The sequence below is a fragment of the Podarcis erhardii genome, assembly GCF_964252035.2.
Source record: "Podarcis erhardii genome assembly, chromosome: 2".
Taxonomy (NCBI): domain Eukaryota; kingdom Metazoa; phylum Chordata; class Lepidosauria; order Squamata; family Lacertidae; genus Podarcis; species Podarcis erhardii.
This window is the reverse complement of record NC_138498.1, coordinates 10,069,989-10,091,538: the sequence shown is the minus strand read 5'-3', so window position 1 is coordinate 10,091,538 and position 21,550 is coordinate 10,069,989. Positions and strand designations below refer to the sequence as shown.

The following is a 21,550-nucleotide window of genomic DNA, read 5'->3' as shown; positions in this document are numbered from 1 at the left end:
GGATCAAGAGGAGCGAGAGGGTGGCGAGGTCAGTGCGGCGCAAACACTCCAAAGCCAATCTTGCTGTCCTGCCAGCATGTTAGCCCTGTGCTGACCTTTCTGCTACATCCCCCTCTCCATCCTGGTTCGCAGCAGCGACCCAGTTGGTGGGCGGTCAGGTGAGTAGTGCAGCTGTCCACTGCTGTGTCACACCCTCCTTAGCAAAACTATGTGAACATCCACATGTTCGTTGATTCACTTTGCTTTTGTCCTGCCTTTCAAGAAGCTCAGGGAGTTATGTCCTACACGGCTTCCCTAATTTTATTCTCACAGCTACTCTGCACGATAGATCAGGCTGAGAGTTAACTACTGATCCTGTGTCAACCCATAAACTGTGCGGTTGCATGGCTATTTGAAACTGGGTCTTTTGTGAAGCAAAGCTAACAGGCACGGCTGTGCTCAGTTTAGCAAACTAGCAAGCCAGAGACATCGTGCCTGGGCCTATTTCCAGCATTCCATTCTACGTCTCCAGAGATTTCAGCCTTCACTTGATACTGTAATAAACCTAGCGTGAAATTCCCTCTGGCTGTTTATTGAACAAATGTCAAAGCCCCCATAGGGCTGGCTGTGAAGCTCCGCGGGAGCGTTTTAGCTCAAAGCTCCAGTCTTCATATTCCTTACAAATTCAGATAGTTGAGAGAATTAAGGAGATAAAGTAACCAAGACGGTTTAAGAGCCTTGAAGTAACCAGGCTTAACTTAGCAACTCTAAACATGTTCAGTGAGCACCCATTGGAAGGAATCGGCTCCCCTTTCTGCCTCAAAGTGTCAGCCAGACTCCAATTAGTGGGGAAGAGGAAAACAATTTATCCAATTACAATTTAGTGGCGGAGGGGGCTGAGGAGAGGAAGGAGATGCTCTGTTGCCTGAGTGGATGTCTGCTCCTGTTGTGTTGGGTCTCACATAAAAATGGCATTAATCCAGAGGCATACACATAGCCAACTTCCTATATGCAGTGAAGCTGTTCTCTCCCCCCCCCCACTCCAAATAGCAGCCTTGTGTCCTGTTTGACAAGCTATTTCTGTCTGTTTGCAACTTCATCGGGGAGGGGGGAGAGCTCAGAAGTGGTTCTTGATACAGGCACAGCAGGGGCGGGAGTGAAAAGCTTCTGTGCACAGACAAAAGTTATCTCGAACATCTGAGTAAGCAGTGTGAGTCACAGATTTAATTTCTAGCAAAGCTTTTCTATAGGAAGAATTATGCCACATTAACTATCCCATTGAAGGGATGCAGGTGGTGCTGTGGGTTAAACCACAGAGCCTAGGACTTGCTGATCAGAAGGTCGGCGGTTCGAATCCCTGCGATGGGGTGAGCTCCCATTGCTCAGTCCCTGCTCCTGCCAACCTAGCAGTTTGAAAGCACTTCAAAGTGCAAGTAGATAAATAGATACCACTCCGGCGGGAAGGTAAACGGCGTTTCTGTGCGCTGCTCTGGTTCGCCAGAAGCGGCTTAGTCATGCTGGCCACATGACCCGGAAGCTGTACGCCGCCTCCCTTGGCCAATAAAGCGAGATGAGCGCCACAACCCCAGAGTCGGTCATGACTGGAGCTAATGGTCAGGGGTCCCTTTACCTTTTTATGCACAACGCAAAGCCTTTTCTGATGCTCATTCACCAGAGGTGACTGCAGGCACTATTCTAAAAAATGTGCTTAATTGGCACCTATAATTCTTTGCCACACCTTTGATGGTTAGTGGGGCCTGTACCCATTTACCCTAGTATTTTATTTCTGGATTTATGTTTTGATTTTTGTATGTTGTCACTTTGATTTGCTGTCATGCTTTCAGTTCTGTTTTTCCTGTATTTATATTTGTTTATATGCATGTTAACACCAGAAAACATTCCGTTCAAGCTCTAACTGAATTGTCAAAGAATGTCCTTTTTTAATTCCATTGCTATTTAACTCCTACATATTTTCCTCCTTTATGGTCATGTTTGTGTAAACCTGCCACCTGAGGATTCCATTTCATACATCTGTAGTCCAGTCCACAAAGCTCTTGGCACAATACATATTAGTCCTTAAGGTGACACAAGACCTTGGTTGTTTTCACAGCAGCAGAATAGTTAGTCCATTTATGTCTCCTGATACACTCCTATGCAGTGGATTCTATATGTTCTGCAAGATAGATTTTCCCAGGGCTCCAGTTCCATTTGGTGGCATAATTGGGAGCACAGCTGCAATGCTATTTGATAACACTTTTCTCACTCGTGATCTCTTGTCCCCGCAGGGTGCTCGTGGTAACGATGGTCTCCCTGGTCCAGCTGGCCCACCCGTAAGTAAATTGCTATTTGAAAGATTAGAAATTGCTTTTTAAAAGATTTCTGAACATGCATTTATTTTTAGTTTTTTTCTGCTAAAATGGAAACTTGCAAATTGGATATGTTATCACTGAAATACTAAATAGTTCTAAAATTATTATTTTTTAAAAAAGAATTCCTGTTCTCCCCTAAATTCTGTGGCTTTTTTTTTTTAAAGACGTAAACTTTACAAAAAAAAAAAAAAGTGGGGAGGCAAAAGAGAGCTGTCATGTATATGTTCTGCAAAAGACTTTCAGGCATAAGGAGCCATTACATAACTTGTATGGCTGTCATAAAAGCTGTGGAGGCTAAATAATTAAAATAACTCTGCCTTCCTTTTCTCAAACTTATTGAAACCCTTTTCTCTTTTTTCAGGGACCTGTCGGCCCCGCTGGAGCTCCAGGTTTCCCAGGTGCACCAGGCGCAAAGGTAAGTAGCGCTTCAAGGCCCAATGAGTGTGTTTGCAGCCGCTGGCTTGTTATGATACACACACACACACAACTGCTTTTTCTAAGCAACTGTGAAACACTCTCCTCCCAGAGCCCACTGAGTATTTTGCTCCTTTTATCGCTTTGGAAAGAGGCCTGAAGCATTTCGTCAGGTCTGCCTTCCTGCAAAGTAAGAAAAAGGTGGAGAGATTGACAGCCCCCAAGAAACAGCAGCCTGTAAATACATGTCTGTGAACATCTGTGTGAGAGGAAAGGAGACTAGGAAAAGGAGTTTCAGAAGGTCTGGGAAAGGCCTGGATAGAAATCAACATATAGGCAACTGTGAAGGAAAATGGAAGCTGAGTGTGTAGAGAGAAGCACAAGTTGTAGGAGCAATGTTGCAGAAAGTGTAATCCTAAAACAACACTCCTGTTTGCGCTCGTCTTGTTAAATCTTGACAAATTAACTGCCTGTAGATCTCTTTGGGAAAATGGCATGTGTGAATTGTTCTTCAGATGTATTGCTTCCACTTCGAAAGAAAACTGAATTACACTGAAGCAGTTTGGGCTTCTAATCCATCATTCCCTGGAGATTTACCTACTTTTTTGTGAACCATTATTTAGTGCTGTGAAAGTAGGGAAAACCCAGTGACCCCAAAACAAACCCATTGCAAGGAAAACACACAGAGTATATGTGCATCATGCCCAGAGGGCTGTGTAATTTCCAAGGCTGTCAGAAATACCGTTCTGCTATTAGTGAAACCATTTGAGATGGAGGCTAGTATAAAATTTGTTAATTCCCTGGAGGGCAAAATGCTTATATATTGCTTTAAACTAGGAGCAGGGGTGCTATTTCAGAGTACTGAAAGAGAAGAGCTTTGGGTTGGAGGGGAGCAAGATTCTCAGCACAGCTTAAAGTCTCAGGTATATTAATGATGAAAAGCACAACCATATGCATATCCACACTGAAGTAAGTTCCACTGAGTTCAGTGGGACAAACTCAGGTGTATATGTGTAGGTTTGCAACCTAAACTGATGTGTTAAGAGAGCATAGGTCCAAAAGTCACTTCTTCTTGCAAAGGGATTTCTGTTGTTCCTCTGCTTTCCTCACACAGGACTGTTTTTACTACATAGTAATCAATATGTGGAACTAGTAGCTTCCATAGTAAGTCACATGTGGTCTGAAAAACATGTTGAGAAGTGCCCCGGCCTCTCTTGCCCACGATTGACTTTGATTCAAGGACATACAAGCAATATATCTGGTCTTGTATGTTATCAAAGAAACATTGGCAACTGAATGCCTCGTCACTCCCACATTCAGCTGGCGGTGTTTATTTGTATGATTTGTTCTTATTCTTCTTTCTGTGTTTTTTTTTTTTTTGTCTGTGCACGCTCCCCTTCAAATGTTACAAGAAGCCCCACTGCCTGATTTAAGTAATGAGTGCACCTAGCACAGAGTTCAGCAACCTTTTTCAGCTGTGGGCCGGTCCACCGTCCCTCAGACCATGTGGTGGGCCAGACTATATTTTTTGGGGGAAATGAACGAATTCCTATGCCCCACAAATAACCCAGAGATGCATTTTAAATACAGTGGTGCCTCGCAAGACGAAATTAATCCGTTCCGTGAGGCTCTTCATATAGCGGTTTTTTCGTCTTGCGAAGCAAGCCCATTGACAGCTTAGCGGATTAGCGCTATTAGCGGTTTAGCGGCTTTTAGCGGATCAGCTGATAAGCGGCTCATCAGCGGATCAGCTGATAAGCGGCTTAGCGGCTTAGGAAAAGGGGGAAAAAGGGGGGGGAAAACCCGCAGGAACTCGCAAGACATTTTCATCTTGCGAAGCAAGCCCATAGGGAAATTCGTTTTGCGAAGCGCCTCCAAAACGGAAAACCCTTTCGTCTAGCGGGTTTTCCGTCTTGCGAGGCGTTCGTCTTGCGGGGCACCACTGTAAAAGCACACATTCTACTCATGTAAAAACACGCTGATTCCCGCACTGTCCACGGGCTGGATTGAGGAGGCGATTGGGCCGCATCTGGCCCCTGGGCCTTAGTTTGCCTACCCCTGGCCTAGCACCTAGCAGTGCTTGTTTTGATGATGTTTGAAGCCCTTCTTGCTTAAAATTCTACCTGGGCAAGAGATATTGTGGCAGTCAAATTCCGATTGCATTTTGCCATGGTCTTGAAAGGGGCTCAGGTTTTGTCCAAAGGGTCAAGTCAAGGGGGGGGGGGGCGTTGGCACTGCTGTGTTTCTCCTCTGTCTGTGGCATGAGTGGTATGTGCTTCAAAATCTCAAGACAGCATATCGGGTTTCCTTAATGGTGGGGCCTTTTAGGGTAAGACGGGAAAGAGGGAGATGGGAGAGAGATTCCTTTGGGAATTCCCATTGCCACTGGTGAGTATGGGTTTGGGTTGCTAAGCTCCCCGAGGACTGGTTTCTATGGTAACCAGACAGTGAAGAGGCAGTAGGGGAGAGGGGGAATGAGGCCTTTTGTGGGATACCTGACAGCAATTGACAGTGGGCCTTCAATCACAATCAACGTCCTCATTATAAAAAGATGAAGTGGGGAGCCTTCTGAAGAGGAGGGCCGCGCATTAGTAAGATGCGCAAAGCAAGAGAAAGATCAGAGTACAAGTATTCCACAAGGAATAGATGTTTTCACTGAGGGTGCTTCTGAGAGCAGCTAATGCAGGAATCAATACTGAACAAAATAAAAATAAAGTGAAAAGTAAAGGAAGGAGCTGTCCATCTTCTGTACAGTTCAGTGAACTCTTCGTCCTTGTAACAATAGCAGGAGATAGCATGTAGTGGCGGCCACTTAAAACCGGCTCCCCATAATAATAATAATAATAATAATAATAATAATAATAATAATAATAATAATTTATACCCCACCCATCTGGCTGGGTTTCCCCAGCCACTCTGGGCGGCTTCCAGCAGCACACGAAAATACAGTAACCTTTTAAACATTAAAAGCTTCCCTAAACAGGGCTGCCTTCAGATGTCTTCTAAAAGTTTGGTAGTTATTTTTCTCTCTGACATCTGGTGGGAGGGTATTCCACAGGGAGGGCGCCACTACGGAGAAGGCCCTCTGCCTGGTTCCCTGTAACTTGGCTTCTCGTAGCAAGGGAACCGCCAGAAGGCCCTCGGTGCTGGACCTCAGTGTCCGCACACAACGATGGAGGTGGAGACACTGCTCCAGGTATACTGGACCGATGCCGTTCAGGGCTTTAAATGTCAGCACCAACACTTTGAATTGTGCTCGGAAACGTACTAGGAGCCAGTGTAGGTCTTTCAAGACCGGTGTTATATGGTCTCGGCGACCGCTCCCAGTCGCCAGTCTAGCTGCTGCATTTTGGATTAGTTGTAGTTTCTGGGTCACCTTCAAAGGTAGCCCCACATAGAGCGCATTGCAGTAGTCCAAGCGAGAGATAACTAGAGCATGCACCACTCCCCATTAATATGGAGTCCCAATGGTGTTAAATCTGGAAATGCAGAAAGGTGGAACGAAAAGTGCCAGGCCCCAAGGACACATAGCTGAAAGACTGATAGCGTTAGGCAAGCTGCTTGGACATTAGTCCAGCATTTGAAGGTCACCATAAGTTATGAAGCATCCGGTTCTACTTCTTGTGGCATCCTAGTGGATACTTTGTCATGTTTCCCTTTGACCTCTTAATGTTCCTTCTCATATTTTCGCAGGGTGAAGCTGGTCCCACTGGCGCTCGTGGCCCTGAGGGCGCCCAAGGCTCTCGAGGTGAATCTGGAACCCCCGGCTCCCCTGGACCATCAGGAGCTCCTGTAAGTACCTGTTTCTTCCGGCGAGAACCAGAATTTCCAGGGGGGCATGGAGATGGTTTAGCTTTATTAGGGCATCATTAAAAGATTTCCACAGCTTTTCCTTCTGAGGCCCCCTAACTCAAAGGTGGCTAACCTTTCTCAAGCTGAGGGCCATACTGACCCATAGTTAGCCCTTCAGAAGTTGTGGGTCAAACTGGGCATGGCCAAAGTGTAAAACATGGCTGTGACCAAAAGCATCACAGTGGTACCTCTGGTTGCGAACGGGATCCGTTCTGGAGGCCCATTCACAACCTGAAAAGACACGCAACCCGTGTCTGTGTGTCTGTGCATGCGCTGGTCACGATTCGCCGCTTCTGTGCTTGCGTGTGATGTCATTTTGCGCGTCTGCGCGAGTGGTGAAACGGGTTACTTCTGGGTTGCCACAGGACGCAACCTGAAAATGCACAACCTGAAGCAAACGTAACATGAGGTATGACTGTAATTTTGTTTTCAGAAACAAATTTGGGTGCCCTGGGGGCATGCCATAACAACATTTTCACGTCACAGAACCACAGCAGGGGAGCAGGGGGAATGCCAAGTTTAAAATGTTTTGATTTTAAAAGAAGTATTACTGTTATTATTTTTATAAATGGCAAAGGGGAGGCAGGACACAAAGCCTTTCAGCTGATTGTGCTGTCAACAAACAGCATGGTGGTGCTTTGAAGCCCAGACTGTCAGCTGGTTGTCATGTCAAAGTGCCATGCACACCACATGTTGTGCAAATGGGTCACCTGATGTCATCAGGTGACCGACAGCTGGGCTGGCCAGATCCAGTTATTCATGCTGCATTACAGTGTCACAGTGGGAGGTTATGGGAGCAGTCAGTAATTTAGAGAGAGAGAGAGAGAGAGAGAGAGAGAGAGAGAGAGAGAAGAGTTGAAATACGGAAATCTTTTAGAGGAGCATTGAGAGCCACAAAAAAACACCTATTGGCATTGGTGCACTCAAAAATAATTGTTGCCTTTAAATGACAAAACCACATTGTTTCAACAGTGTATGAACTAATTTGACCGGGAAAAATGTGCCTAGCCATTTGGTTGGGGCACTGTTCTGTAGAGCATATAGAATAATGGTAATCCAGCTCTATGATCGTAGAACTGTAGAGTTGAAAGGGACCCTGAGAGGCATCTAATCCAGTCCTCTTCAGTGCCGTGATTGCATTTTTCCTTGTGACTGACTTGGATGACACATTCCACTTAGCAAGTGGAGAAAGGCACCTGCTAGATAGTCTTACCTCACCTGAATAAAAGTGTTGTCCAAGTACTTCTACCAGGACGTGGGTGGCTCTGTGGTCTAAACCACTGAGCCCATTGGGCTTGCCGATCAGAAGGTCGGCGGTTTGAATCCCCGCGATGGGGTGAGCTCCCGTTGCTCTGTTCCAGCTCCTGCCAACCTAGCAGTTCAAAAGCACACCAGTGCAAGTAGATAAATAGGTACCACTGCGGCAGGAAGGTAAACGGCATTTCTGTGTGCTCTGGCTTCCGTCACGGTGTCCCGTTACGCCAGAAGCGGTTTAGTCCTGCTGGCCACATGACCCGGAAAGCTGTCTGTGGACAAATGCCGGCTCCCTCGGCCTGAAAGCGAGATGAACGCCACAACCCCATAGTCACTTTTGACTGGACTTAACTGTCCAGAGGCCCTTTACCTTACATTTAGCAAGTACTTGTAGCTGTGGTGTGAGGGCAAAATTATCCTTGAGGGAGAAATCATCCTCATTCTTAACTGACAGATTATTTCTAATCAGGTATAGGGTTCAGCTTGATTATTCTGTGGTTATTTACTCTTTTTCTTCCCCCAGTAGATATATGCAAAAATATTCCCTGATTTCCCAGCTGCTTGTGTTTTAGCAAGCAATGGGAAGTGAACTAGGTGTAAATACAGGAACCACCAGCAGATGGCAGTGCTAAGTCAGGATTTGCACAACCTTTCTCTGCATGAGTACTACCTTATTTTTTGCTGTATAAGAATCACTTTTTCCCGCCTAGAAAGTAAGGGGAAATGTGTGTGCGTCTTATGGAGCGAATGCAGGCTGCACAGCTATCACAGAAGCCAGAACAGCAAGAGGGATTGCTGCTTTCACTGCGCAGTGATCCCTCTTGCTGTTCTGGCTTCTGAGATTCAGAATATTTTTTTTCTTGTTTTCCTCCTCCAAAAACTAGGTGCGTCTTGTGGTCTGGTGTGTCTTATAGAGCGAAAAATATGGTAGTTGCTTATGTTTCATGGAATAGAGACTTGCAGAGTTGAAAGAGTCCCAAAAGATCCTCTCTAGTTCAACTGCTATGTGGGCCACCAGCCAAAATCGGGCACAAAAATAAAGGACCTGGGAAGCCCTAGGCTGAACCATGTGTTCACTAACACACGTTCCATGCGTCACCTGTTAAAATGTGGGTACAAAAAGCCCATCTACTCACGCATGCACGTAGTTAACTACAGCTAGCCACTTTTTACTTGCCTTTTGATAATGGGGCAATCAACATATTATGGATGGCAAGACTATATTAAGGAAAGGGAGGACAGAATGCCCCTTTTTTGCAACTGGGAAATTCTAGACAATTAGGTTGTAACATTTTGTCTGGGCCATATTCTGCAGGGTATTTGGCATGATGATTAATCTTGACCTTGCCTATATTTGGTGTGATGACCCTAAGGAATCTGCCATTTGAGCCCTTGTGCATGGACACAAACTTAACTCAACACCATACCCAGTGGATCAAAAGACAGTGTGCTGGAGTCTTTTGGTGCCTTAACAACTAACCAATGTTATTATGGCATAAATTATCATAGTTCTTGATTCTTTCATCAAATGCATTAAATATAATCTTCGGTTGCAGGTTTGCACTTCATGCATCTCGTGAAGCGGACTCTAATTCACGAAAGCATAATTAAATTTGCTGGCTTTTTACGGCGCTACAGGGCTCTTTGCTGCTACAACCTTAGAATAATAGAATTGTAGAGCTGGAAAGGACATTTGGGTAATCTCATCCAACCCCCTGCAATGCACAAAACTTTTGCCCAACGTGGGGCTCAAACTCACAACTCTGAGTTTCATGTTCTACCTTGACGTGTTCTTCCCCCGGTAATCAGTGTTTTTCACCTGCTAGGATAGGTAAATAATAAGTGAGCTGTGCATCAATAAGGTCATGTGAAGAAGGGGTGTCTCTTTTTCCCACCCACCTGGTTAAACTGCAGTTGTAAACTTGACGATTGACAATTTGCTACCCTATAGTGCTAAAATTGTTGCATAAGGGGAGCCTGTCGTGTTCTACTTGCTAGGAGGGAATCCCCACCCAGCTGCTACAGTGACACTGTCCTCATTCATGCTTCTAAATGATATCTGTCTAGATTTCTAAATGATATCTGTCTAGACCAGAACCTCTCTGTTGTGCTCCCCTCCCATTTTGGGCCTGGTTGCCCTCAATTTCTCCTTGTATGTTTGTCGTTCAAATATGCTTCCTTCTCTCAAGGATGTGGATCTGGGTCTTGCTTTCCCCCCCTTCCCCCTTTTAAAGTTAATTTGTGCATGGATCGTGACACTAGCATGTGCACATCAAAATTTTTGCTTTGTAGATCTTTTAGTTTTATGATGTATTTTAATTAATTGATTGCCTGTTTTTCTGCTCTTATCTTCTTTGTATACTGAGTTTTATGATGTTAGCTGCCCTGATACCGGCTTATTATTATTATTATTATTATTATTATTATTGAACAAAGCAGAGAATTTTGACACGTGGTTGTGAAATTGCTGGGGCTGTGCAAGGTAACAAACAACAACAACCCCTTTCCTCAACAAGAGAATTAGAAAAGTGTCTATAGTAAAGTTGGTAGATATATGCAAAACGTGTTCTATATTTTTTAAAAAGATGGAAGAAAATGGCTCTGATAGTGGACAGGATGAGGGAAGTGAAATATGTTTGTCTAAACATAATGCAGGAAGACTACTAAATGTCTGGTGACCTGCTAACTTTCCCCATGAAGAATATGGATGTGCTTTCTTTCCAGGCTCACCATTCTCGGTACTCTTATCCCTTTTCTGAAAAAAAAAACAAAAAAACACCATTGCCCCAAGACCCATGCTTTAATAATATGTCCATTTATATATTGGGTAGCCCTCTGGGAAGGAAACATGGTAGGGAGCAAGTCAACCATTTATTGGAAAGAGGTTTGATCAATGCCTTCTTTTTGTTTTTAGGGCAACCCTGGAACTGATGGGATCCCTGGTGCCAAAGGATCAGCGGTAAGTGCCACATTACTGATGTTGTCTGCAGAAGATCTGGTGAATGTTCAATAACCTCTGCCCATCACATCAACAGTATCGACCAAGAACCTGTACAATAGTTTGCTGAGTAATTTGCTGTTTCTCAGACCCCCTGCACTTTCCCCCTCCTGTCCTTAATTGCTTTCTCGATTCTGTCCATAGGGTGCTCCTGGCATTGCTGGCGCTCCGGGATTTCCTGGCCCACGTGGACCACCTGGGCCTCAAGGTGCAACTGGGCCTTTGGGTCCCAAAGGCCAGGCGGTAAGAAACCCAAACCAATGCAAAACTTTAAGGTGTCTGACTCTCCAGACTGATGATCCTGTGCTCAAAGTTACTTGGCGTAACCTCTGTTGGGATCTCCGCTCGGCCAAGCTGATAAAGCTCATTTTCTTCCCCCGAGTCCTTCGGAATCGCCTCCCGACGTGTTTAACGACCTGAGCCTTTGATAAGGCTCCAAGGCACGTTCCGTTCAGCAGAGTTTCCAGCACAGGAAAGAGACGAGAGGTTTGGGCTACATTGCAAAGAGTTTTATTATCCTGACTACGCAGAGAGCAAAGACACATCCTCTCTCTATGAAAGCAGAGAGCAACTGAACAAAGGAAACGTCACATCCGTCTCTAGTCTCCCGTGAGACTTCCAATAGCCTGGACTGTCTGGAATGTAAACAGAGTCCTGTGACTCCATGCAGCTGCTCAGTGGCAAAACGGAAACTAACAACCTCTCCCCAATGCTGATATTCACATTTTAACTAAGCTTTGGGAAAGTGGATAATAAGAGGTGGAAGCAGCTAGGAACCCACAAATTTTGACTGGCTTTTGTAGCCAGTTATTATCGATGATCAGCCCTAACCCTGCCAGTCCCCTAATTTTTTTTGCCGTGTGGAGAGGTCAGTATTTCAGTGCACATGGGGCTTCAGAAACACTTGGGTTAAAGGACATGGTTTAGTTATAGAGTACCTGCTTTGCATGTAGAAGTTCAGTCCCCAGCATCTTCAGATAGAGCTGGGAAGGTTCCTTGCCTTAAACCCTGGATAACTGCTACCAGTCAGTGTAGACAATACTGAACTAGATGGACCAACAGTCTGACTTGGTATAAGGCAGCTTCCTATGTTGGATGTGGTGAGAAATTATTTTGGTCTATCTGGCTAACTGCATCCTTAGTTCCCTTTAAGTTCTCTGTGCCCAGCACAAAGGGAGAGTCCTTCAACCTCAGAGTTCTCTGTGATACGCAGAGAAGCAGAGGCACCTTTCACTCTGTGCTGAGCAACAAAAAGCAAGCGGCTTCTAGATTTGTTGTTGTTGTTGTTTAGTCGTTTAGTCGTGTCCGACTCTTCGTGACCCCCTCGACCAGAGCACGCCAGGCACTCCTGTCTTCCACTGCCTCCCGCAGTTGGGTCAAACTCATGCTGGTAGCTTCAAGAACACTGTCCAACCACCTCGTCCTCTGTCGTCCCCTTCTCCTTGTCCCCTTCTCCTCCTCTCCATCTTTCCTAGCATCAGGGTCTTTTCCAGGGAGTCTTCTCTTCTCATGAGGTGGCCAAAGTATTGGAGGCTCAGCTTCAGGATCTGTCCTTCCAGTGAGCACTCAGGGCTGAATTCCTTCAGAATGGATAGGTTTGATCTTCTTGCAGTCCGTGGGACTCTCAAGAGTCTCCTCCAGCACCATAATTCAAAAGCATCAATTCTTCGGTGATCAGCCTTCTTTATGGTCCAGCTCTCACTTCCATACATCACTACTGGGAAAACCATGGCTTTTACAATATGGACCTTTGTTGGCAAGGTGATGTCTACTTTTTAAGATGCTGTCTAGGTTTTTCATTGCTTTTGTCCCAAGAAGCAGGTGTCTTTTAGAAGCAGGCGGCTTCTAGATAGAGAGTATATTATGGAAGAATTTGTGGGGGAACTTCAGCTGAGATGGAACAAAGCAGCCCCAGTGATGGATTGTCCGTGTTGAGAAAAAGGTGTGACAACAGCATGGGAGAATTACGGTTGTACCTTGGTTTTCGAACGGAATCCGTTCCAGAAGTCTGTTCGGATGCCGAAAACGTTCAAAAACCAAGACACAGCTTCCGATTGGCTGCGGGAGCTTGCTGCACTCAACCAGAAGCCGTGGAAGCTGCGTCAGACATTCGGGATCCAAAGAACTTTTGCAAATCAGAACACTCACTTCCGGGTTTCCGGGAGCCAAAACGTTAGAGTCACAAGGCATTCAAGAACCAAGGTACAACTGTACTAAAATAATGTGAGGAGATTGCATAGAAGCTAAATGAATGCTTTGCATTGCTCTTCACTGTGGAAGATATTAGAAAGAGACCTACATCTGAACCACCTTGGGGTTGGGAGCATCTGAAGGACAAAAGCTTCTGTACTAGACACATACTGTATACAGGAGCAGACCGCCAGCTGAACTCTGAGGGACTCAACTTCTGAGAAAACAAAGAGGTGCTTTGACATCTAAAATCACACAAGTCATTGGATTTTGGGTGACAGATGCCCAGGTATTCTTAAAGAGTTCTTGAATGTGACGATTACTTGGCTTCTAGCAAAAACATGAATCTTGTCACTAAAATCAGCTTCTTTGCCATAAAAACTGGAAAATATTTATCAGCACACCAGTTTTCATGCACGATCCAAGAAATTAGAGGCTCATTAACCTAACTTCAGTCCTGGAAAATTAGTGGAAAGCTTTATTTAAAAAGAGAATTATAAGCATGAGAGAGAATAATCATGGCTTCTACAAAGGGAAATCCTACCCCTTGCAGCTCTTTGGCAGTGTCTACAAGTATGCAGTCATGAGATAAGAGGAGATATTTTCTTGCGCTGATGAGATCTGACCTTTCAATGACTTCCCAGGCAGGGTATCTTGAGGTCATGATGAATAGCTCACTGCAAATATTGACAATGTGATGTGCCAGTGAAAAAAGACAAATTAGGGATTATTAGCAAAGGGGTCAAAAGTTGAATCGGATATGGTCACATTGGGAATTCTGTGTACAGCTCTGTTTACCCAAGTTCAGAAAATCTGTCTGATAGTGAGGATATCCACACCTGCTAGGGGATGAGGTCAATTCTGGATTTTTGTGGTGCATGTTTGAAGACTTAGACACATGGTTGTGAAACAGAAGCGAGCTGGAGTACAACAACAGAATCCACCGGCTGTAGCACATGCTGTTAGGAGACTTTGAAAGCTAAACTGGCGATTCTTTCCATTTAGAATCTTCTCTTTCCCACGCCTCCCAATTTTCACTCATCAGTGTTTCCCTTCCCATCCTCTGTATCATCCCAGTCCTTCTGCCACTTATCCAGCCTGGTGTTTTGGGTCTCTGCCCTTTTATTCAAAGGAACGCACCCTTTGGATGTTTCAACACGGAGGATGCTGAGTTGGAAGTTCTGCTGACCAGATCAGCAAGTAGCTTGACGTGATAATAGGAGCTTGACTACTCTTAATATGTTTCCTTTCCTTTCTCTGTAGGGAGAACCTGGGATTGCAGGCTTCAAAGGTGAACAAGGTCCCAAGGGTGAACCTGTAAGTATTTGCTGACGTGCCTTTATGCCTGGCATGCTGTCTGTTCTTTGGATGTGCCATATTTACTCGAGTCTAATGCAACATCGAATCTAATGTGCACCTCAATTTTCAGAACCTTGAAACCAAAAAAAGGTATTTGCTGTTCAAATATATAAAAGGATGTCACATAGAGGAGGGAGAAAGGTTGTTTTCTGCTGCTCCAGAGAAGCGGACACGGAGCAATGGCTCCAAACTACAAGAAAGAAGATTCCACCTAAACATTAGGAAGAACTTCCTGACAGTAAGAGCTGTTTGACAGTGGAATTTGCTGCCAAGGAGTGTGGTGGAGTCTCCTTCTTTGGAGGTCTTTAAGCAGAGGCTTGACAACCATATGTCAGGAGTGCTCTGATGGTGTTTCCTGCTTGGCAGGGGGTTGGACTCGATGGCCCTTGTGGTCTCTTCCAACTCTATGATTCTATGAAATGTAAATGTGCCATCAAATCTAATGGGCACCTTAATTTTCGCAACGTAATTTGGCCAAAAAAGGTGAGCATTAGATTCGAGTAAATATGGTATCAGTTGCTCCCTGTTCATCCTCTACACTAGGAGTGGCTAACTTTTTTCGATCCGGGGGCCACATTGACTCTCAGCCACCCCTCCAAGGGCCATATGCCAGTTGTGGGTGTGGCTATTTATTTTATTTATTTATTGAATTTATATATCGCCTTATAACTGGAGGTCTCCGGGCAGTTCACAGAAAAGATCATAATATATAAAATAAAAATAATCCAATAACACCTCCCAAAAAATAATAACACCTTCCAGCTACCCCTGCTCTGGGCATTAGGGTGGATGCACTGAGCAATCTGATATGAGTTTCAGGGCCATCTGCCAGCTACTACCAGCATGAACACTGTGGTAGCCTGTCAATAGCCCACGTCATGGTATGTGCACCCAGGGCTTCTGGTAGAGGGGGAATTCTGCTGCATCATAATCCCCTCCAGCTGCACGGTTCAGAAATTAGAATTCCTTTGCCCCCAGACCAGTGGCGTAGCGTGGGGGGTGCAGGGGGGCCGGACGCACCGGGCGCAACATCTGGGGGGGGGGCCCGCTCGCACTCGCAGCTCTCTGCTCCTACCTGGCGCCCGGTGGGTTAGGGGTTAGGGGGCGCAAATTACTTGCCTTGCCCCGGGTGCTGACAACCCACGCTACGCCACTGCCCCAGACTACATGGGGCAAGGGAGAAGGTTAATGCCCACCTTTCCTCCTTCTGGGCTTTGTACTTTCATGTGTGGGTGCCTTGTTCTATGAAATCCTATATAAAAATCTGAAAATGACTGCAGTTCAGTTCTACTCGTGGATTTCCCATGCTATTCTCTGTGCAAATGAAATGCTTATATGTGGCTGTCTGGCAGACCCAAACATGGAACAGGACACCAGCAGAGGACACATAGCCACAAGCTACCTACATGTAGATTGTAAATTCATTAGGGCCAGTTCATTGTTAACTGTTTTACTGCTGCAGAGGTCATCTGGGGGACGGGGGACAAAGACACACAATTGTATCATGTGACTTTGAAATGGCATGCTGATTTAATCAGGTGCTACCAGGAGCTTGTGGGGACGCAGGTGGCGCTGTGGGTTAAAGCCTCAGCGCCTAGGACTTGCCGATCAGAAGGTCGGCGGTTCGAATCCCTGCGGCGGGGTGCGCTCCCGCTGCTCGGTCCCAGCGCCTGCCAACCTAGCAGTTCGAAAGCACCTCCGGGTGCAAGTAGATAAATAGGGACCGCTTACTAGCGGGAAGGTAAACGGCGTTTCCGTGTGCGGCTCTGGCTCGCCAGAGCAGCGATGTCACACTGGCCACGTGACCCGGAAGTGTCTTCGGACAGCGCTGGCCCCTGGCCTCTTAAGTGAGATGGGCGCACAACCCCAGAGTCTGTCAAGACTGGCCCGTACGGGCAGGGGTACCTTTACCTTTACCTTACCAGGAGCTTGTGCCTTTGGCAAGGGCTTGGCTGAATGGCGAAACAAATGTCTTGCATTCAGATGGTCCCTACATATCCATTTAAAAAGGTCTTGGGTAGCAGGGCTGAGAAAGAACTTTGCTTGAGTCCTTGCAGCGCCACAGACGCTAGTCAAAGAGTAAACTTGACTAGGTAGATCAACGGTCTGACGCTTCATATGGGCAAATGCATCCCAAATTGTGCAGTGCTTCCCCAAACCTGGGTCTCCAGCTGTTTTCAGACTACAACTCCCATCACCCCTACGTAGCAAGACCAGTGGTCAGGGATGATAGGAATTGCAGTCCGAAAGCAGCTGGAGACCCAGGTTTGGTAAACACTAGTTTATAGCCTTTGTTGTTGTTTAGTCGTTTAGTCATGTCCGACTCTTCATGACTCCATGGACCAGAGCACACCAGGCACTCCTGTCTTCCACTGCCTCCCGCAGTTTGGTCAGTTTCATGCTGGTAGCTTCAAGAACACTGTCCAACCATCTCGTCCTCTGCCGTCCCCTTCTCCTTGTGCCCTCCATCTTTCCCAACATCAGGGTCTTTTCCAGGGAGTCTTCTCTTCTCATGATGTGGCCAAAGTATTGGAGCCTCGGCTTCAGGATCTGTCCTTCCAGTGAGCACTCAGGGCTGATTTCCTTCAGAATGGATAGGTTTGATCTTCTTGCAGTCCATGGGACTCTTAAGAGTCTCCTCCAGCACCAGAATTCAAAAGCATCAATTCTTCGGCGATCAGCCTTCTTTATAGCCTATCTGGTATAATAAAGGATCTCTGTGCCCATCTCCCCTGCTTGCTTTCAGGGAGGAATAAGGCTCGGTCATCTCCCCTGCCAGTCCCTTTGGCTAAAAATTCTGTCCTATGGGTGACCTGGGGCTTGGCAAACAATGGCTGCCCTGTTGCATCTGGGTCCCCACTCTTTAATGCTTGGCACTGATGTCGTTCTGTGCTGAATACCGCTTCATTTTCCATTCTGAAAATGAGGAGATAATGCTCAGCAGGTTGGCATCAGAGGCCTTCAAAGAATCCCTTACAGTAGTGTGTGTGCTTCAGCAGAAGGCCTGCTGGGTTTAGTGAAGCTGTGCCAGTGTAAACAAACCAAGTGGTTCTCTGGCTCATCAGCTTCCATAGATGTGAGACAGTTCATCCAACAGGATGTCAGGAGGGCTTCCACATCCCATGGCTGTGCAGAATCATACATATTTATTCAGCCTTTATTGGCATAAGGTAGACAATAAATTAACATACCAAGGAACCATCCATAAACCATTGGTAATCCAGACATATTAAATACATTAAATTGTCTAAAAGACACAATAGCCACCATGAAGTAAAATTAAAATTTTAAATTTGGCTTTAAAAATCTCGGCAAAATATCCTGAAACAATCTCAGTAGTCTTGGGAATATCATCCCTCAATAGATATTGGATTGCAAATTCTTTGCAAGCAGATAATATAAGCTTCATGTGTATCTTGGCCAAAATAATTCAGTTGATGCTCCTTTTTCACTCAGCAGCACCTCAAGGTTGAAATCTAATTCCTTCTTGGGTTGAAACTTTGTCAGGATAAAATTTAATGGGATCGCCATTAATGGTCCCAGTTTATTGGGCACTGAAAAATCTCTGAAAGAGAGGTAGTGTTGGGGTAGTGGTTAGAGTTGTCAGGGTAGGACTGAGGAGACCCGGGTTCAAATCCACAGCCAGGAAGCCCATTGGGTAACTTTGGATCTCTCATTGTAGCCCACCGCACAGGGTTGTTACGAGGATAAGACAGTATAGTGGGCTGGCCATTGGTAGGGCTTGGCATAAAATGATGAAGGGGCTCAAAGAGTGACGAAGCCTGTATGTTCTGTTCCCCGCTGACCCCAGGGACCTTCAGGCCCACAAGGAGCTCCCGGACCAGCTGGAGAAGAAGGCAAGAGAGGCGGCCGTGGTGAGCCAGGAGCTGCAGGGCCCATTGGACCACCTGGAGAAAGGGTAGGTGACATCGTTTGGAGCGCAAGGAACCTTCCTATATGAAGAGCAGATGTCTTCTTTGTGGGGGAAAGCCATTGAGCCAAATGGCTCGAACCCCTGCCAATAGGCTTGCTTTGGAACTTGCAGTGTGCCCTGTGGGGTGCCCAACATAATGCAGAAAGTGACAGAAGAACTTTGCTTTACTGGCGTCTCTGTGGCATACCAGGGGCAAGCTGCTACCTCCTGCTCAGCTTTCAGCAGGTGTGGTAAGGGGGAAGGTGAGTGGTCGTTGTAATGGAGTATAGAGTAAGGTTACCAGACGTCCCTGTTTCCCGGGGACAGTCCCCAGATTTACAAATCAGTCCCCTGACAAAATCTGTTGAAGTTGAAAAGTGTCCCCGGATTCATTGAAAAAAATCTGGTAACCTTAGTATAGAGCTGCATTGAAGAATTGCCTGTGGGCTCAAAGGACCAGGAAGAGCTAGAGAGTGTGCCAGGAAGCCATTAGAGAGGCAGGGATCACAAGTAGCAGGGAGCAGACTCTGAGATGTGAGGAGCTGAGCACAGAATGGTGGGATGCTGCTGAAAGATGGATGAGGGACTCTCCTGGGCTCTGGAAGTGGGAGGTGAGGTGGAGCATGAATGAAGCTTGAAGGGCCAAGCAAGGAATGATTACACTTTGAACAATTTCTTCATTAAGATGCATGGGGGCGGGTGAGTCCTGACCCTAAAATTGCAGCGGTCCCTTGGGAACTGTAGCATTGCCACCACTGCAGTGCACAGCCCGAGACCCAGCCTGATGAAACGCCCAATGGCTTGCACAGTGGATCTCATTGTGCACCTTTTTGGCACAGAGTATACCCTCAACAGGGACGCGGGTGGCGCTGTGGGTTAAACCACAGAGCCTAGGACTTGCCGATCAGAAGGTCGGCGGTTCGAATCCCTGCAACGGGGTGAGCTCCCATTGCTCGGTCCCTGCTCCTGCCAACCTAGCAGTTTGAAAGTACGTCAAAGTGCAAGTAGATCAATAGGTACCGCTCCGGCGGGAAGGTAAACGGCGTTTCTGTGCGCTGCTCTGGTTCGCCGGAAGCGGCTTAGTCATGCTGGCCACATGACTGTACGCTGGCTCCCTCGGCCAATAAAGCGAGATGAGTGCCGCAACCCCAGAGTCGGCCACGACTGGGCCTAATGGTCAGGGGTCCCTTGACCTTTATACCCTCAGCAGTTGAGCTGCAGCCAGTCACAGCTGTTTGAAGAGTGAACCTCTCTAACACTCCTGTTTGCAAATATGTGTGTTGTTTACACTTCACATTGACAAAGGACACTTCCAGACATTTGATGGTTTTGGGGTGGGTTCAGACACATACCGACAAGTTCAAGTTGCGCGATTGCAGCTGATTTGGTGCTCTTGTGCAACTCGCCTGCTTCCTCTTAAAACTGGACTTTGTGCAAGAAGGAAAGTGATAGGGAAATGTCCTGGGAAAGTGTGCCTAGTGCTCTATTGTCTCACCTACCTACAAATCTTGTGCAGACCAGGATGAATGCTCAATGAACAGGAAGTGACCTTATTTGAAGTGGACTTTAGAGTATTAGGAATTCTGTTGCACAAACCCTCTTTACCTAGAATGGGTTATATTATATGGATACAGAACAAGCCCGTGCAGAAGCTTAGCAAATACTGCAGGACTGTGTCACCTGTCTAGTGGTTGTATAATATCGGATCACTTGGTGGCTGTAGCACCCCTAGTAGTTCTTGTTTGTGCTGCTTCCTTGTGCTATTTGAGCCATGCCTTTTAAACTGAAGATGTCCACGGTTCCTGGTTTACTCCTTGCTATTGGCAATGCTTCCTAGTGTCCTTCCCAGCTTCCTGAACTGTTGCACTCCTTGACTTACTAGGTTATGTTATCATTGCTTTCTTGTTTTTAGGGTGCTCCCGGAAACCGTGGCTTCCCAGGTCAGGATGGATTGGCTGGTCCCAAGGTGAGCATTTGGGCCTGCTGAGCTTCCATCTGAATGAAAGGACAAATTTGGGAGGGTTAAGAGTGAATTTAGATGCCCTTTCCTGCTTCCTTGCTCTGTGTTGTATAGGGTTCTTTGACTGCTTCTTTGAAAGAGCGATGTTTTCCCCTGTGTGCTTTCCTCTAGAATAGACATAGGACACCTGTGACCCTCCAGTATTTCTGGATTACAACTCCCATCATCCCTGACTATTACCTATGCTTGCTTGGACTGATGATAGTTGGGATTCCAGAAACATTGGTGGTGGGGCGGAACACAGGTTAAGTCAACTTTATTCTGTAACAAATGGAATTTGGAGATACTTGATAAGAAATTTTAAGCCCCTGAGTTGGGTCTCAGAGCATAAGTTTCTGTGTTTCTAGTAAAGCTTTCTTTTAAATGTTTTTGTAATCTCAAATATTATTTCATCAAAGCCATGTTGGAGCTCTATTTTTTAAAATTTTATTTATTTCATAAAAATTATATACTTATGATAATAAGTATAATAAATTTATTATACCCTGTCCATTGTACTGGGTTGCCCCAATGAAACATATTACATTAAAAACTGTCTTCAGAAAATCGTGTAATTGTTCATCTCTTTGACATCTGATGGGATTGATTGTAGAAAAACTTCAAAGCAGTGTACGAAAATGATTAAATGATTGCTTAAAAAGTTACAACTGTAATTTAAAACATACAGAAGCTTAAAACCACAGTGAAATAGACTAAAACAAATGAAAGCTCCTACAAACCTTCTAACTCCAGTCTGGAAAGACCTACACTGGCTCCCAGTACGTTTCCGAGCACAATTCAAAGTGTTGGTGCTGACCTTTAAAGCCCTAAATGCCCTCGGTCCTGTATACCTGAAGGAGCGTCTCCACCTCCATTGTTCTGCGCAGACACTGAGGTCCAGCACTGAGGGCCTTCTGGCGGTTCCCTCTCTGCGAGAAGCAAAGCTGCAGGGAACAATGCAGGGGGCCTTCTTGGTAGTGGCACCCGCCCTGTGGAACGCCCTCCCACCAGATGTCAAAGAGAAAAATAACTACCAGACTTTTAGAAGACATCTGAAGGAAGCCCTGTTCAGGGAAGCTTTTGATGTTTAATAGGTTATTGTATTTTAGTGTTTTGTTGGAAGCCGCCCAGAGTGGCTGGGGAAACCCAGCCAGATGGGCAGGGTATAAATAAATTATTATTATTATTTATTATTATTATTATTACCATTTCCAGAGATAACC

The 21,550-nt window shown here is 45.9% G+C and overlaps 1 protein-coding gene across 5 annotated transcripts in view; it reads left to right on the top strand.

Moving 5' to 3' along the window:
* COL2A1 (collagen type II alpha 1 chain) overlaps positions 1–21,550 on the top strand; it is a 99,857-nt gene that overhangs the window by 34,770 nt on the left and 43,537 nt on the right. For all 5 annotated transcript variants that reach the window (XM_081848922.1, XM_081848921.1, XM_081848925.1 and 2 more), the window contains 8 exons: positions 2,265–2,309; positions 2,710–2,763; positions 6,456–6,554; positions 10,783–10,827; positions 11,011–11,109; positions 14,320–14,373; positions 18,227–18,334; positions 20,241–20,294. In XM_081848922.1, coding sequence (XP_081705048.1) covers positions 2,265–2,309; positions 2,710–2,763; positions 6,456–6,554; positions 10,783–10,827; positions 11,011–11,109; positions 14,320–14,373; positions 18,227–18,334; positions 20,241–20,294 — 558 coding nt within the window. The remainder of the gene's footprint in view (positions 1–2,264; positions 2,310–2,709; positions 2,764–6,455; positions 6,555–10,782; positions 10,828–11,010; positions 11,110–14,319; positions 14,374–18,226; positions 18,335–20,240; positions 20,295–21,550) is intronic.